Below are 13,640 nucleotides of genomic sequence, written 5' to 3' on the forward strand. Positions count from 1 at the left end.
GCAGGGCACGCTCTCTCAAAAAGGTACGCAGAAAAACTTTAAGGGTTTCCTCTCCAGATTTTATGTACTTACAGGGAGCAACAATTTTCCTAACTGCACAAATACCTGTTAGTCCTTAAACATGCCTAAGGCCAGTCCCCAAGGACAGAAGTGTGCCCCCTAAGCCAGCCACCGCCCCTTTGGGGACTCAGAGTGGCCAGGTCCCCCCTCGGCCGAGCACCCACTCTCGTCTGCTCTGGCGTCTGGGTCCCTTCTCGCCGCTGGGCCACAGCACCACCTGTCTCCGGCCCCTTCCTGTCTGTGACGCCGTCTGCACTCCCACGTGACCCTCCTGCCCCCCAACACCCTGTCCGCAGCAGGGCCCCACCAGTGACTCGGGTGGGCCTGAAAGGAAGCTGTTCCTGACCCTGCCCTGGGTGCGCGCGGCTCCGAGCATCACCACGGCCGCATTTCTGGTCTCGAATCTGCCCTCCTGGGGCCCCTCTGCCCCACGCAGCCCCCCTGCCTCTGCTCACAGCCGCCCCTCGGCCGCGTGAAACGGTGCGGGCTCCGCCCTCCGCCCTCCAGCAGCCCAGCTGCGCTGCCACTCCCGGTTCTGCTTCGCGGCCTATTAGGTGAGCCGGAGACGGCAGCCACCGGAGAGCATACGGAGGGTGTCACGGATCTGTCTTCAAAGAGGGAACAAGACGGGCAGGAAACGGAGGTGAGCTTCCTGCGTTGCAAACTGGAGACGAGAAGCAGCAGCCACACTCGGTGACTGGGTTCCGCCCGACAGGTCTCCGACGGGGTCCTCTGCCCCGCAGCCAAGGCCCTGCGCCCCCAGAAGCCCTGCCCCCCGCAACGCTCCCGTCCCACCTCCAGGGGACAGGTTTCTTTTTGTGCCCCCCTTATTGTTGGCACCCCAGAAGCAGAGCTCGGCCCCCCGCGGCTCAGCAGCAGCAGTGCCGTCTCCCCGCGGGATGAACCCACGTGGCTCTGACCCGCCCTCCTCCCTCCTGCTCGGAGGGGCCCGGCCGGCTGCGGCTCCCCCGGGAGCACCCAGGGCACCAGCACGGCCTGTGTTCATTCCTCAGTGGCTTCTCAGGTGAACCGGAATGAGGCGACACCCGTCTTCCCACCAGGATTAGCTCCCCCGATGTGTTCACATAAGTGAAAATAAAGAACACAGTTAACTCACGATGTACAAGGAAACACTGTAATGATGGCTTGTTCTTCAACGAATGTCAGCATAATCTGTGGTCACACAGTGAGGGGACAACACGCAGTGCCTGCCATGAAACCGAGCCTAATGACACATAATAGAAACTCTAATTTCTGTTTGGGTTCATATAAAAAATTACAAAATATTTCCTGCCCCCAATTTTTATGTTACGAAAGTGAAATAAACCCTGGAACGACGTGGGTGGAGGGGAACAGACAGCCTGGCTGCCTTCCGGACGTAGGGGACACCCGGCCTGGCGGGGACAGCACCCGGCCTGGCCCTGGAGCCCCCCATCCGTGTCTGAGGCGACGGGCTGGCTGGCGCCCTGCGGGACAGCACGAGGTGACGGGCACGTGCTGCTCAGCACCCGCCCCGCTTCCTCCCTATCGCGGGCAGGCGGCACTGCTTCAGGCCGGGCTGCGGCTCCTTCTGCGGCTCCGGCTGGCAGAGAGAAGGGCAGACACTCAGTAGCGGCCTCGGCGGCTGTGACAGCAGCGCTAAGGGCAGCTAGCGGGAAGGCCGGCTACCTTCTGGCTCACGCCCACACGCTTCAGGGGTCTCAGCACGGGGACCTGGCCTTTCCCGCCCGGTCCGAACACCGACTGGAGCGCCGGGCTGGAGTACGACAGCTGGGTCACGCCTGAGAGCTTCAGCTTGGGCAGTTCCGTCAGGCAGGCCAGCCCTTGTCGCTTCGGACGGTCCCCGTCTTGCTTTAGAGGCTGTCGCTTGAAACAAAACACAGTTCAGCTGAGCTACCAGGTGTCTCCCCCACAGAACTCAGAACAAAAGAAGCTCTCTGGTGCCACTTTTGCCTAGTGCAGTGTCTTGATGGTGAGGTGTGACTGGACAGCACACACAGTGTCCTGCCACCACGAGGGACCCACAGCGGGAGGCCAAGCCCTCATGTGGAGTCCTGCCCTCGGTGCCCACTGGGCCCGACTGGACCGGCCCGGGGGAGGCTGTGCAGTGACAGCGAGGGCAGCCCCCAAGGGCCCAGGCCGTGGGGACAACTCCTGCTCAGACTCCGTAAGGTCAGCCGAATCTGCCTGCCACCTGCTCCTGAGCGGCTGGTGAGCTCAAAATGATTTTTACCTTCTTCAGTAGTTGAAATTTTTTGCATGGCATGTAAAAATTATATTAAATTCAAAATTCTGTGTCCCTGGTTGTTTGGAGCACAGCTCCACTTCCGTTTACGGCACCGCGGCAAAGAGCGGGCAGTTGAGATGGAGACCATGTGGCCCACGAAGCCGACAAAGCCACCTCTGCGGCCCTTACAGACAAGCACGGGCCTAGGCTCTGACTGCAGGTGGGGCCTTAGGGGCCCGGCCGGAGTGACGCGGTCAGACAAGCATCTGACCAGGTGGGAGGGGAGACTGAGCAGGGACAGCAGCCAGGGGAGGGGTGTCCACTGCTGGAAAGCAGCTAGACAGCAGACAGCTGCGTCCCCGGCTGCTAGCACTTAGTGACACTCAGCAAAGGCCAGGATGGATGAAAACGAATGCTGGGCGGGCACGGTCACCCCGGGGCTTGGTACCGCCGGGACCAGAAAGCCGGTGGGACAGAGCGCATGCTATGGGAACAGGAAAGTGAGGACACCGACAACGGCTAAAGCGAAGTGGGGGGGCGGGCGCTGTGGCGGGGTGAAGCGCCCGTCTGAGGCCTGCTGGGCTGGTGGGCTGTGGCCGAGGAGACGGCATCCCTACCACGCTCGTCACTAGCTTCTCTGTGCGCCGCAGAGTAGGCCTGAGGGCACGAGAAGCTGACATCCGTGAGGCGCTCTGGCACAGAACTTGGCACCTGTGCTGGAGAAGCCCCGCCTCCCCTCATCTGGCCTGCTCACAGGATGCTGTCGATGACCCTTAGCTAATGGGGCGAAGCCAGGCTCCCCACGTCCTGGTAAATGGAGCCTTCATCTGGCATGGTGACAGGGTGACAGGCCTCGCTGACAGGGCCCTCACAGGTGGTGTCCTAAGCAGAAACGGGCCATCTGAGGGCGTCCGGGCCCGGCTACAGCAGCCCACCTATGTCCCGCTCACTGGTTCGGGTGTACCTGCTTTCTGCCCTCCTTTGCAATCTGCCACTTGTCACTGAGGAGTTCCGGTGCCACCGGGTTCTCTGGGAAGAAAGCTTTTCTGTGGCTGCCCGGAGCCTGCTTCCCGGGTGCCCTGCGGGAAGGGAGAGGAAGGGCGCTGGCTGAGAACCCCCCGCACGGCTGCTCGTTCCGCCTGCAAAGTCGTCCCTGCGTGTGCTGTCGCTACCTCTTCTTTCCTATGTGAACTATTACGAGGGGCCCTTTGTCCCTTTTCTGTGTCAGCCTGACAGTCTCTGGGCTGGGGCAGAGAGGGCTTTGTGAACCACCAGCCATAGGCCTGCACCCCGGCCCAGTGACTCGAGGTTTGGGTCAGATGTCACCTCGTGGCCGCACACGCGGGAGCGGGTGACAGCGTGGAATGAGACACCTCAGGCCTGCACGTCCAATGCCAGGCGCACTTACGTGCTCACAGGCCTGCCAGCGAGTTCTCTGTGGTCCCACTGCAGGGTGCGGGCTCCCCCCATCTTAACAAGCGGAGCCTGGGCATCAGCCGCCAGGCGGCCACAGGGCGCTCCCCACGCCCTGCGCACACCCGCTCAGCCTCCGGGGAGGTGTCCTGGGGGGCACCGCAGCGTGGGGCAGAGGGAGCTGTCCCCAGAACCCCACCTGCACCCCAGCTCAGGCACCAGCTCCACACCCACACCCCATCTCAGGCGCCAGCCCCTGCCCACAGCCCATCTCAGGCGCCAGTCCCCCGCCAGGCATCCCTGGCCCAGTCACCGGCCCCTCGCCCACACCCCAGCTCAGGTGCCGGCCCCCCGCCCACACCCCGCTGAGCTACCTGAGCTCCCGGAAGCAGGGGTGCTGCAGGGCCTGCTGCGCGCTGACCCTCTCGTCCGGGTCATAGGCCACCATGGCGTGCAGGAGGGAGAGGCATTGTGGGGACAGATTGGCTGTCAGTAGAGGTATTCCTGACCCCTTTTTAAAAGGAAAATCAAAACTCATAGCTCTCGACCTGTATTAAAAGCCCAACGATAATAAACGGTCACGCCGTCATTAGGGCTCCTGGCCGGTCCACCGCCGACTCCACGGGCTGCGCCGAGGGGCACTTTACCACCTAGGGGGCCCGGCCGCCCATCCACGCCCCAGGACACGCTGCCCAGAGTGGCTCCGGGGGCCGAGACGTGCCCAGTGACGGAGCAGGGGCCCGGCAGCGAGCCCGGGGCGTGTGGGGTTGGGCACTGCGCCGGGGGGTCTGCGGACTTCCCGCTCAGTTTTGCTACGAACCTAAGGCTGCCCTGAAAAGGTCTCTTTTTTCAGAAAGTGGGGGGTGAAACCCATTATGGTTTAAGTGTAAGGAAACGGCTTTTCCTCAAAGACTGATATCGCCTTCCCACCTGAGAATGATACAAGGTTTAAGAAAGAAGAAGAATCCAAAACAGCTGTCACCTGCTTACGCGCCCCCCGGCCCCCCACCCTCCACCTCAGCTTCATCTGTGACCAAAGCAAAGTCCTGCTCAGGGGTCAGTGTCACCAGCGATGCCGGGTGGCAGCTGCACCAAGTCCTCACTGAGCCGAGCCTGTGCTGGGGCCTCTTAGGTCCCATGTAAATACTCAGGTGACAAATCTGGCTGCCAGGCCCTCAGCAAGCCGGCAGGCACTCGTCTGTGATGTTGGAGGACGGCACCCCTCTGGGGGCGCTGGAGTGCCGCCGTGAACACACAGCCCCTTCCGTGGCAGCGGGGCCCCAAGGGGACTGAGGGGCTGCAAAGGCCACGGAGGCGCAGCCTGGCCCTGCCTCGGCTCCCTCCCGCCACCAGCCACGCGGGGAGAGTGCACTTACTGCTTGAACTTGATGAGGGTCTTCTCAGCAGGTGTGCCGATGACCTCGTGGATTTTCGCGATCTGGTCCAGCTCGTTGGCTCCGGGGAAGAGGGGCTGCAGACTGGACCGGCGTGACAAGGGGCTGTTGTTAGGACAGGCCCGCTCACGGTGGCTGGTTAATGCCCAAGTCCTCTAACGCCCTTCCCAGCTAATTCAAGGGGGTTAGCACAGGAGGAAGGACTGTCACTTGGCACTTTTAGCTTCAGTGAAACTGCCACTCAGCTTTCCAAAACTAAGTCACATATCAAGATGCGTGATCTCAAAGGAAGGTGTGTCCAGAAGTGCACAGGTGTCTGGACTTACGAAGCAGCTGGCTGAGCAGGTGGGAGTGGACGGCCTGGGCTCTGCACACGTCACCCTAGCGTCGAACTCACCCGTCCTTAGCGAGCCACTGTGAGCTGGAGGGTGCTGCCCCACCCCTGCCTGGCCATCTTCAACCGGACACCCCACTCATCTCCTCCCTCCTCCCCAGCCCACTGCTCCCTCCAGAGGTGAAGCCCAAAGGCTGGGGTGGGGGTGCCGGGAGGATAATGAGGACCGGGGCTTTCTAGAGTCCAGCTGTGCTGGATGGGGGCTCATCCTCACACCTGTGGCCAAAGTCTCCTGATACAGCTGTGCCTCTTAGGAATCACTCACATCCCCCCACGGTGGGTCCCATAGGTGGCAGCTAGCATGTTTGTATTGGGTTCCTGAACTCGGTAATCAGCCATTTCATTGATGAAGCCAAGTGACGCACCCCCAATCCCGCCACCCAGGGCCCGGGGGGCCACGAGGGAAGAAGTAACTGGTGGCCATCTGTTCTCCATGACCAGCAAGCAAGGAAAAGTGTTTGTCAAAAGGCACATTTTCTGTTAAGTTAGAGACAGTCACAGCAGCAGAATGACTGTAAAATCTGCACTGTAAAGGAAGGGCTGGCATGAAGCCTCCCTGTCACCCGCCTCAGGACACCTGCACCGAGGTGGGGGTCCGCAGACGCCAGGCCGGCCTCAGCTGTACCTGGCGATCTCGAAGAACACACAGCCCGCGCTCCAAAGGTCCATCTTGTAGCTGTAGAAGCCGTCGGTGAGCAGGCACTCCGGGGCCCGGTACCAGCGGGTGGAGATGTATTCTGTGTACGGCTGTGTGGAGTACACACTCCGGCAGGACCCAAAGTCCCCTAATTTCAGGACATCCTGCTGCAAAGGTTGGGGTGGGGGGAAGCAGGGACAAATGACATCTCATCGAGCTGCTGTTTTAACACAAGCATTTCAAATACTTATGCCCTAAAAGGAAAATTACTAGCATCTAAACCAGCTTGTAAAATACAAATGCCTGGCTTTCTAAGCACCTAACTGTGCCTCTAACAGGGGAGGAAGCAGTGTTTCTGTTCAGTGGAATGTGCTTACAAGAATTCCACTTACGTTTTACACATACTTCCAAATGCCGGCCGACACTGGAAAATTTTAAGCAGCAGCATGAGTGTACGAGTGGATTTCCACCGCAGTCCCGCGCCTGTTATGCCCACACTTCCCATCGCCGCTCGGGGCCGGCTCGCGCCCGTGGGCTCTGTGGAGCGTGTCAGACAGGCCAGGGAGGCGGGGCTTGGGACGTTTCTTCCATTTTCTTAATCTCTCACATTCAGGTAATCAAATACAAGCTGTCAACAACTTAGAAGCCTCTGGAAGCTGCAGCTACAGTGAACGTTAAACACAGCATATCTCTCAGCCAGATTATCAAAAAACCTCACTCCACTGACCTTTGCCTCTGTTCCCATCACCTGATACATCACATGGGCTCGCAACAAAAATTATAATGCATGTTAAAAGGCCAGGAGAACACAGGTGAAGAGACAAAGCAAGCATCAGAACCAGATTCAGATATGGCACATTCGTTAGAATTTTAGAATGATTGGGTGGGGAATTTAAAATAGCTGTGATTAATTTGTTAAGGGCTCTAAAAGTAAACATGCAAGTTCAGGGAAATATCAGCAGAGTGATAACTCTAAGAAAGAATCAAAAGAAAACATTAGAAATAAAAGAAAACACTAACAGGAAAAAAAAATGACTTTCCTAGGCTCATTAATGCACTGAATACAGCCCAGGAAAGAGGCGGGGAGCTGGAAGAGAGGCCAAGAGGAACTCTCCAAATGAGATGCAAAGAGAACACGAGAATGGCAGAAACAGAACAGAACTCCCGGGAACCGCGGGGTCACTTCAACAGATGGGGCGCACCCACAGGACGCGGACAAGTCCCCACGTGATGACGCTGAGTCACAGAAGCCAGACCAAAAAAGACCAAAAAGTGCCTAATTCCATTTAGAGAATATCCTAGAAAACGCAAACTAATTCTATAATGACAGAAAGTCAGTCACCCTTGGCTTTGGGACAAGGAGTGGGAAGACACTTTTGGGGGTGAGGAACGTGTTCACGAACATGCCTGTGATGATGGGTTCGTGGGTGAATAAATATGCCGAAACTTACCGAGCTGTGCACTTCGTGTAGCTTACGTGGCTTTGGAGTGAGACAGACCCCAGCTCAAATTCTGATTCTTGCATGTTTACGCTTAGAGTGTTTAGAACGATACGGAGCTTGTTTTTGTAGACAGTATGAGAAGGGTGCCTGAGACTATTTTCTTCTAGATGTATGGTTATGTTAATGACATTAAATAAAAACTTTTTTCCAAACTGGGAGGAGGAGAGAAACTACAGCAAACCCGCTGCCCAGCTAGCCGGGATTGCGAGAGTATCCAGTGGAAAGTTTTTATGTTCTTTCTACCTTTATTCTGAGATCAATTTTTCATATAAAAGTCCTTACCTTTATTAATATATTCTCCGGTTTTACGTCTCTATGAAATATTCCATTTCTGCATTCGACATAAAAGGAAAGATAGAATTAATTGTACCTCAGTCACTCAAATTCTTTCATGTTGCAAGTTTACCGAATGTTCACACACTGGATCGACCGAGAGCCGCCACGTCTCTGAACGTACCTGTGCATGTGATCAAGAGATCTGCATAACTGGTACATGTAGCACATAATTTTTTTTTCTGATAATGGGTGTCTCCTCCCTGTGTGATGAAAGAAATAGCCAAATATGGTCATCAATGGTACTCATCCCCTCTTTTGAAATCAAAAATAGAATCCATTCTTATTTAATGATGTGTGAAAATCTAACTTCCTCTGTGAAAAATAATCTGAAGTCGTTTTACAGGAAACATGAAGTGTACCTACAAGAGGACCCATTGCGAGCTCTACGTACTGGCTCCATTTCCTCTGCGACCTCCCAGTACACGCGTTCTGGTGGCAGCGCACACAGCACCCGTGAGAGTCGCGAGCGCGGCCGGTCTGACACACCTAACTCGGGCCTCAGGGTGCGCCTCCCCCAGGACGCCCTCCTTCGAACCGCTGACTGAGTCGTTAGGGCTCGCTTGCAAACCCAGTGTTTTCTGAGGCTTCTGTCTAGGTGGCGGCCTCCTTTCCAAAGGGGAAGGTCACAGTTCAGCAGAAGCACCTTGTTTTAATCCCAGAAGGCCAGGGACGGCTTTGACTCCACAGCCCACTCTTCCCTGACAGAGGCAGAGATCACGTGGCACCCGCCGAGCACCTGAGCGTGCCAGTGCGGTCCCCACCCTGCGACCCACACCTTCCTCCCTGCAGCTTCGTATGGCGATCGAAAACGCTTACTACACGCCAGCGTCAGTTATCCTGGTTCCAGAAGATGTCACGTTTCACTTGATTTTAATTTTGAAGGTGTGTGTTTTAAGCTATTAAGTTTTAAATCTACAGGATGATCATTCTCACGTGACAATTCAAAAAAACCACTTCCCATTTGACATCGTTGGTCCTGCGTTTCTCGGCTGCCTTCAGTCCCCAGGACAGGAGCCCTCTTCGGGGGCCCGCCCTTCCTTTCCTCCTGGGTACCCCTGACCTACTGGTGGCCCTGAGGAGTTAGGACCCAGTGCTCCCCGCCCCCCGCTCCGTGAGCACCCCTGCCTGAAGCGAAGCCAGGCGCCCTTGTCTGTTTTAGCCATCCTGACCAAGTTAACTGTTTCATGTTAATCTTTACCAAATAGTCTCATTAAGAAGATCCTGAGGAACGTCACGCACAGCGCTCGTCCGGTGAAAACTGAGTGAACACGATGATAAACCGAGGTGTCGCTGTCAGTACTCGCTGAGTGACTACGCTGGCAGTGCAGGCTGCACTGCGACAGTATCCAGCACACCCCTTCCCACAAGAGCCCCCGTCCCCAGGCCTGTGCCCGGCTTTGCTGCTCAGGCCTGGAGATGCACACTGGGGCCCACCACGGCACCGCCAAGCGGCCCGTTGGACACGCCTCCGCCCCCAGGCCGTGCCCCACGGCACCATGCTGCACACACACTCCATCCATATTTTCCAAAGGAGAGGCTCGCCTTACGGTACACTGTTCTGAGAGGTTAGAGTCCGTGACCAGCAGAGACGGAGTCAGAGGCAGTGTGGGGCCCGAGCCGTCAGCAGCACCCCTCTCTCATCCAGCACGGCGACACTCAAGGACGGGGTCCCCCTAGGTCTGCTCGCCGTAGCTGGCTCAGCCTAGGAGAGCGCTCGGACTTCGGTGAAGGCCGGTGCCCTCGCCTCGGCAGCGCAGCGGAGCTATGCTGCAAGCTGCGGAGCGACAGCGGCCGCGTTGACTGAAGGCTGCCAGCCGGGCGCTGCTCTGGGGACGTCACGTATACGTCACACACATTTTTATGTAACCCTCACAACAGCCCTCAGAGTCAGACACTCCAGTGCCCCCATTTATAGACGGGACGGGGGCGCAAAGAGCCCACCAGGACCCACTGTGACTGACACACACAGCACCACACGCTCCGACCCCACGTCGCTCTACGAAGTGGAGACTGAGCTGCGTCAACAGAGCCAAACTAGACGGTGCTTCCCAGACGCACCCGCGCTGAACGCCCAGGATGGTGCCGTCGGCTTGAGAGAAAACTCCAGAGACAAAGACGCCACATCACGCACACTCTGATGGCGCAGAGGCTGACCGCGGAAGGAAAGCAGACATCGTCACTGTGCGTCAACGTGTCTCAAGGAAGTGAGGACTGCCGTAGCCGATTCATTCCGCTTGGACTTTCCTTTTCACACGTGTCCCGACGCGATGGTGGCGGGCCGTCCCAGTAGTCCAAGGGAGCTCCGTTAATAAGGACGAAGCTAACTCAGTGTGAAGAGAGCTGTGTCTGAGCGGAGCCGGCAGTGTTTTATTTGTTGTTGGTACATAAAAAATGGTGCATCGCTCAATCGGTGGGTCCGATTCGATGAGCTATAAAACGTGACTGGCCGAGTCCGCCAGTGCGCTGTCACACAGAACAGCTGCCACGTTGCACGGTGCCCTGGCACCCGGGCCGGCGGAGCGTGGGGCTGGACTGCAGTGCCGCGGGCACCGGTATCGAGCTCGCTTGCTCGTTCCTACTTGGTTCACTCCCAGTGCCATGGATTTATCTCAAGATGTCTGTCCCACCCAGTCTCTAAAAGTCATCACCCTCAAGTAACCAGGCCAGCCCCACCCGGAACTGCCCGCACTCCAGAAGGTGGCCTGGGGCTGGGGTTTCTGGGCCGGGCCCTCTGCTGAGGCCCCAGGGTCTGGGTGGCCAAGCCTGCCGGGAGAGAAGGAGGGGTGCGGGCGAGGAGGGGGGTGCCCCGTGGCCCTGAGGCAGTCAGCGATGGCCTCCCGATCAGAACTTTCCTGGCCGCACGTCCCTGGAGCCCGGCTGGGCTCACTGCAGGAGGCCTGGGGGTTCACAGCGAGCGCCTTCCTCTGCCAAGAGTGAGCTGACCTGCTTGGCTCCCTGCGGGGAAAACAGTCTAACTGCGGCACTCCACGTCCAAACACATCATGCAGTGGACTCCTGACACCTGTACCACACGAGGACAGTGCTGGGCACTCAGAGGGCACCAGCGATGGGGCTGACAGGGCCCCACTGCCAGAGCGGACGCTCCCGTGGAGACCCTGTACCACGAGGACAGTGCTGGGCACTCAGAGGGCACCAGCGATGGGGCTGACAGGGCCCCACTGCCAGAGCGGACGCTCCCGTGGAGACAGGACAAACGACGAAGCAGCAGACCTGTGCCAGGCAGAGCGCCTGAGATGAGCAAGGCGGGGTGCGCAGACGGCGGGAGCAGGGACACGGCCGGCAGCCGGCCACCGGCCACAGAGCCAGGTCGCTCAGACGGCTGAACAGGAGGGCAGGACCAGCCACGACGTCGTGAAAGGGCAGACACCTCTGCGACGCGGTGGCGGTCACACGTCCCTTGCCCACGTTCCAGGACAGCCTCTGTGACGTGGTGGTGATCACGCGTCCCTCGCCCACATTCCAGGACAGCCTCTGTGACGCGGTGGCGGTCACACGTCCCTCGCCCACGTTCCAGGACAGCCTCTGCGACGCTCCCAGAGCCCTGAGTGCAGTGCACCAGATAAACACCCCCGATCTGATGGGCAGCTCCCCACACGGCCATTCCCGGCCCACGCGCACCCCGCAGGCCCATCCCAGGCCCCGTGGCACGTCCGGCTAAAAGTCAAACGGCGTTCTTCAGTTGCCCTGCAGCGTAGGGTCCAGACATGGCCTGGATCCCGCACGTGGGACCGCTTGGGAAAGGTGACCAGACCCGAGTCCTGGGGGCCGAGAGGAGGAGGGGGCACCCCCACTTGGAGGCGTGGATGACGGTGGAGGCGCCTTCCGACCCTGGCAGTGGTGCTGTGTGGCTCTAGAGCTGGTGGCTGCAGCGGCCTCGGCCGCCCACAGCGTGGGATTGCTTCTGGAAGCCACTTCCTAGGGGCTAGGCCTAGAGCCTGTTTCTTCAGCCCTCCCAACGATTCAGTCCGCTCCCTGCAGCACATGACAAACCCCTCTGAGTGGACCGCGTGCGGGTTAGATGCTGTGGTCCGCAGCTGAAGGGGCGGCAGCCAGCACGGTCCTCAGCTGACGCTGGCCCAGGGACAGTTGCTGGTCTGAGAGGAGATGGCAGAAATTATGAGTGACTGTTTGGAAACTTCTGCAACAATTCAATGTTGCTGTGACGTCCAAGCACATGGCCAGTTTGCTGGTGATATTTACTGTGTCTTGTAAATGCTTTGGTCCACGACAGAGTAAACAAACCTGGTCTTCCACCCTAGATACCTTCAGACGCACTGGTCTAAACATCAATCAAAAGACACCGTCCCGGCTTCCAACCCCACTAACGGCTTCCGGTCGAACTCGGAAGACCGCGCCCAGCCCTACCAGCACGCTCCCCTCCTGCTGCCCCGCTGGGGCCTCTCACCTCACAGTGGCCACAGGGCTTCTGCACTCGCTGTCCCTCTGTCAGGAACACTCTGTCCCCACCCTGCTCTAACACCGCAGCCTGCAGATTCACCTACAACAGCCCTGTCTGGGACTCGTCATTTGTTTTCGCCGTCTCTCTCCTCATCAGGGTGTGCGGTCACGTGGGTGGGGGCTGTCTGCTTGTTCCCCACTGTGTCCCCGCACTGGGAGCAGCCGTGGCAGGTCATGGTGAAGGAGACAGCCTCTCCTGTGTTTCTCTCATTTTCCTACTTTCCATGAGAGCTTGTACCTAAAGCCCATGGTCCCCCTCTGCCTCATCTGACACCTACTGGACAAAAAGAGAATTAACCCGAGCAACTCATTATCTCACGACTTCACTTTCGTGGTTTGTCTCTACAGTAAACTCTATGCTCTTTGCATTCGAAAACACACATCTTCCTCGCGTCTTCTCTGCCTTCCCCAGACGCTGAAACTGCTGCGCACATCGGAGACGACTCACTGCACGCTGCGGGGCCGCTCACGTCACCGACAGGCGCTTCGGCGGTTAACGTTCTGATATTCTGACAGTCCGAGAGTGGTGGTTTGAGTGAAATTCTTTCTTATTCTAGTAGAAAAAGCTTAAGCGATTGATCTGGTTTTCAATAAGTCAGTATCATCAGCAAAAGCAAATCATCAGTCAGTGTCTACTCGTCCACGGCGCTGAGCTCGGCCGGGAAGAGAGAGGGACCCAGGCCAGCCACCATGCACAACGGTTGAGGTTCCAGGGCCACACGCGGGTTCAAGCTCTGGCTCTGCCATGTATTAACAGCTTAACTTCGGGTTATTACTTAATCCTTCAAGTCTGTTTCCTCATCTGTAAACTGGGGGTGATAACAATAGTGCCAACCAAACAGGGCTGTCAAGACGCAGCGTGCGAGGCAGTTGAGAACATGCACTCGGGGACCGGGCTACGTTCGAGCCCCAGCTCCACCACTATGTACGGAGCCTCGGGCAAGCTACTAACCTCTCGGTGCCTCTACTCCTTCATCTTTAAAACGGGGGTAATGACAACATCTGCCTGGCTGGGCTGTTGTGAGGGTAAAATGAGTTAATTCCTATAAAGCGCTAAGGACAGGGCCTGGCCTGCAGCTGGCGTCACGGACGGTTGGCAAGTACCACTGTCGCTGTATTCCATCAGGTCTAAGGCAGACCCCTCGTCCCCCATAACAACTCTAAACTCAGGATGCATGCTGCAGTACTCAGGGTGTGA

General features: G+C 57.9%; 1 protein-coding gene across 7 annotated transcripts in view; it reads right to left on the reverse strand.

Moving 5' to 3' along the window:
• Positions 1 to 1,181: 1,181 nt before the first annotated feature.
• Positions 1,182 to 13,640, reverse strand: part of MOK (MOK protein kinase) — a 33,240-nt gene continuing 20,781 nt past the window's right edge. For 4 of the 7 annotated variants that reach the window (XM_015599777.2, XM_025042087.1, XM_025042092.1 and 1 more), the window contains 8 exons: positions 8,085 to 8,163; positions 7,910 to 7,958; positions 6,114 to 6,292; positions 5,077 to 5,178; positions 4,075 to 4,248; positions 3,252 to 3,366; positions 1,729 to 1,926; positions 1,182 to 1,642 (listed from right to left, as the gene is read on the reverse strand). In XM_015599777.2, coding sequence (XP_015455263.1) covers positions 1,562 to 1,642; positions 1,729 to 1,926; positions 3,252 to 3,366; positions 4,075 to 4,248; positions 5,077 to 5,178; positions 6,114 to 6,292; positions 7,910 to 7,958; positions 8,085 to 8,163 — 977 coding nt within the window. In that variant the 3' untranslated portion in view covers positions 1,182 to 1,561. The remainder of the gene's footprint in view (positions 1,643 to 1,728; positions 1,927 to 3,251; positions 3,367 to 4,074; positions 4,249 to 5,076; positions 5,179 to 6,113; positions 6,293 to 7,909; positions 7,959 to 8,084; positions 8,164 to 13,640) is intronic. The other 3 variants (XM_025042089.1, XM_025042088.1, XM_025042090.1) reach the window with 3 other exon arrangements.

The sequence above is a fragment of the Pteropus alecto genome, unplaced genomic scaffold, assembly GCF_000325575.1.
Source record: "Pteropus alecto unplaced genomic scaffold, ASM32557v1 scaffold8, whole genome shotgun sequence".
Taxonomy (NCBI): Eukaryota; Metazoa; Chordata; class Mammalia; order Chiroptera; family Pteropodidae; genus Pteropus; species Pteropus alecto.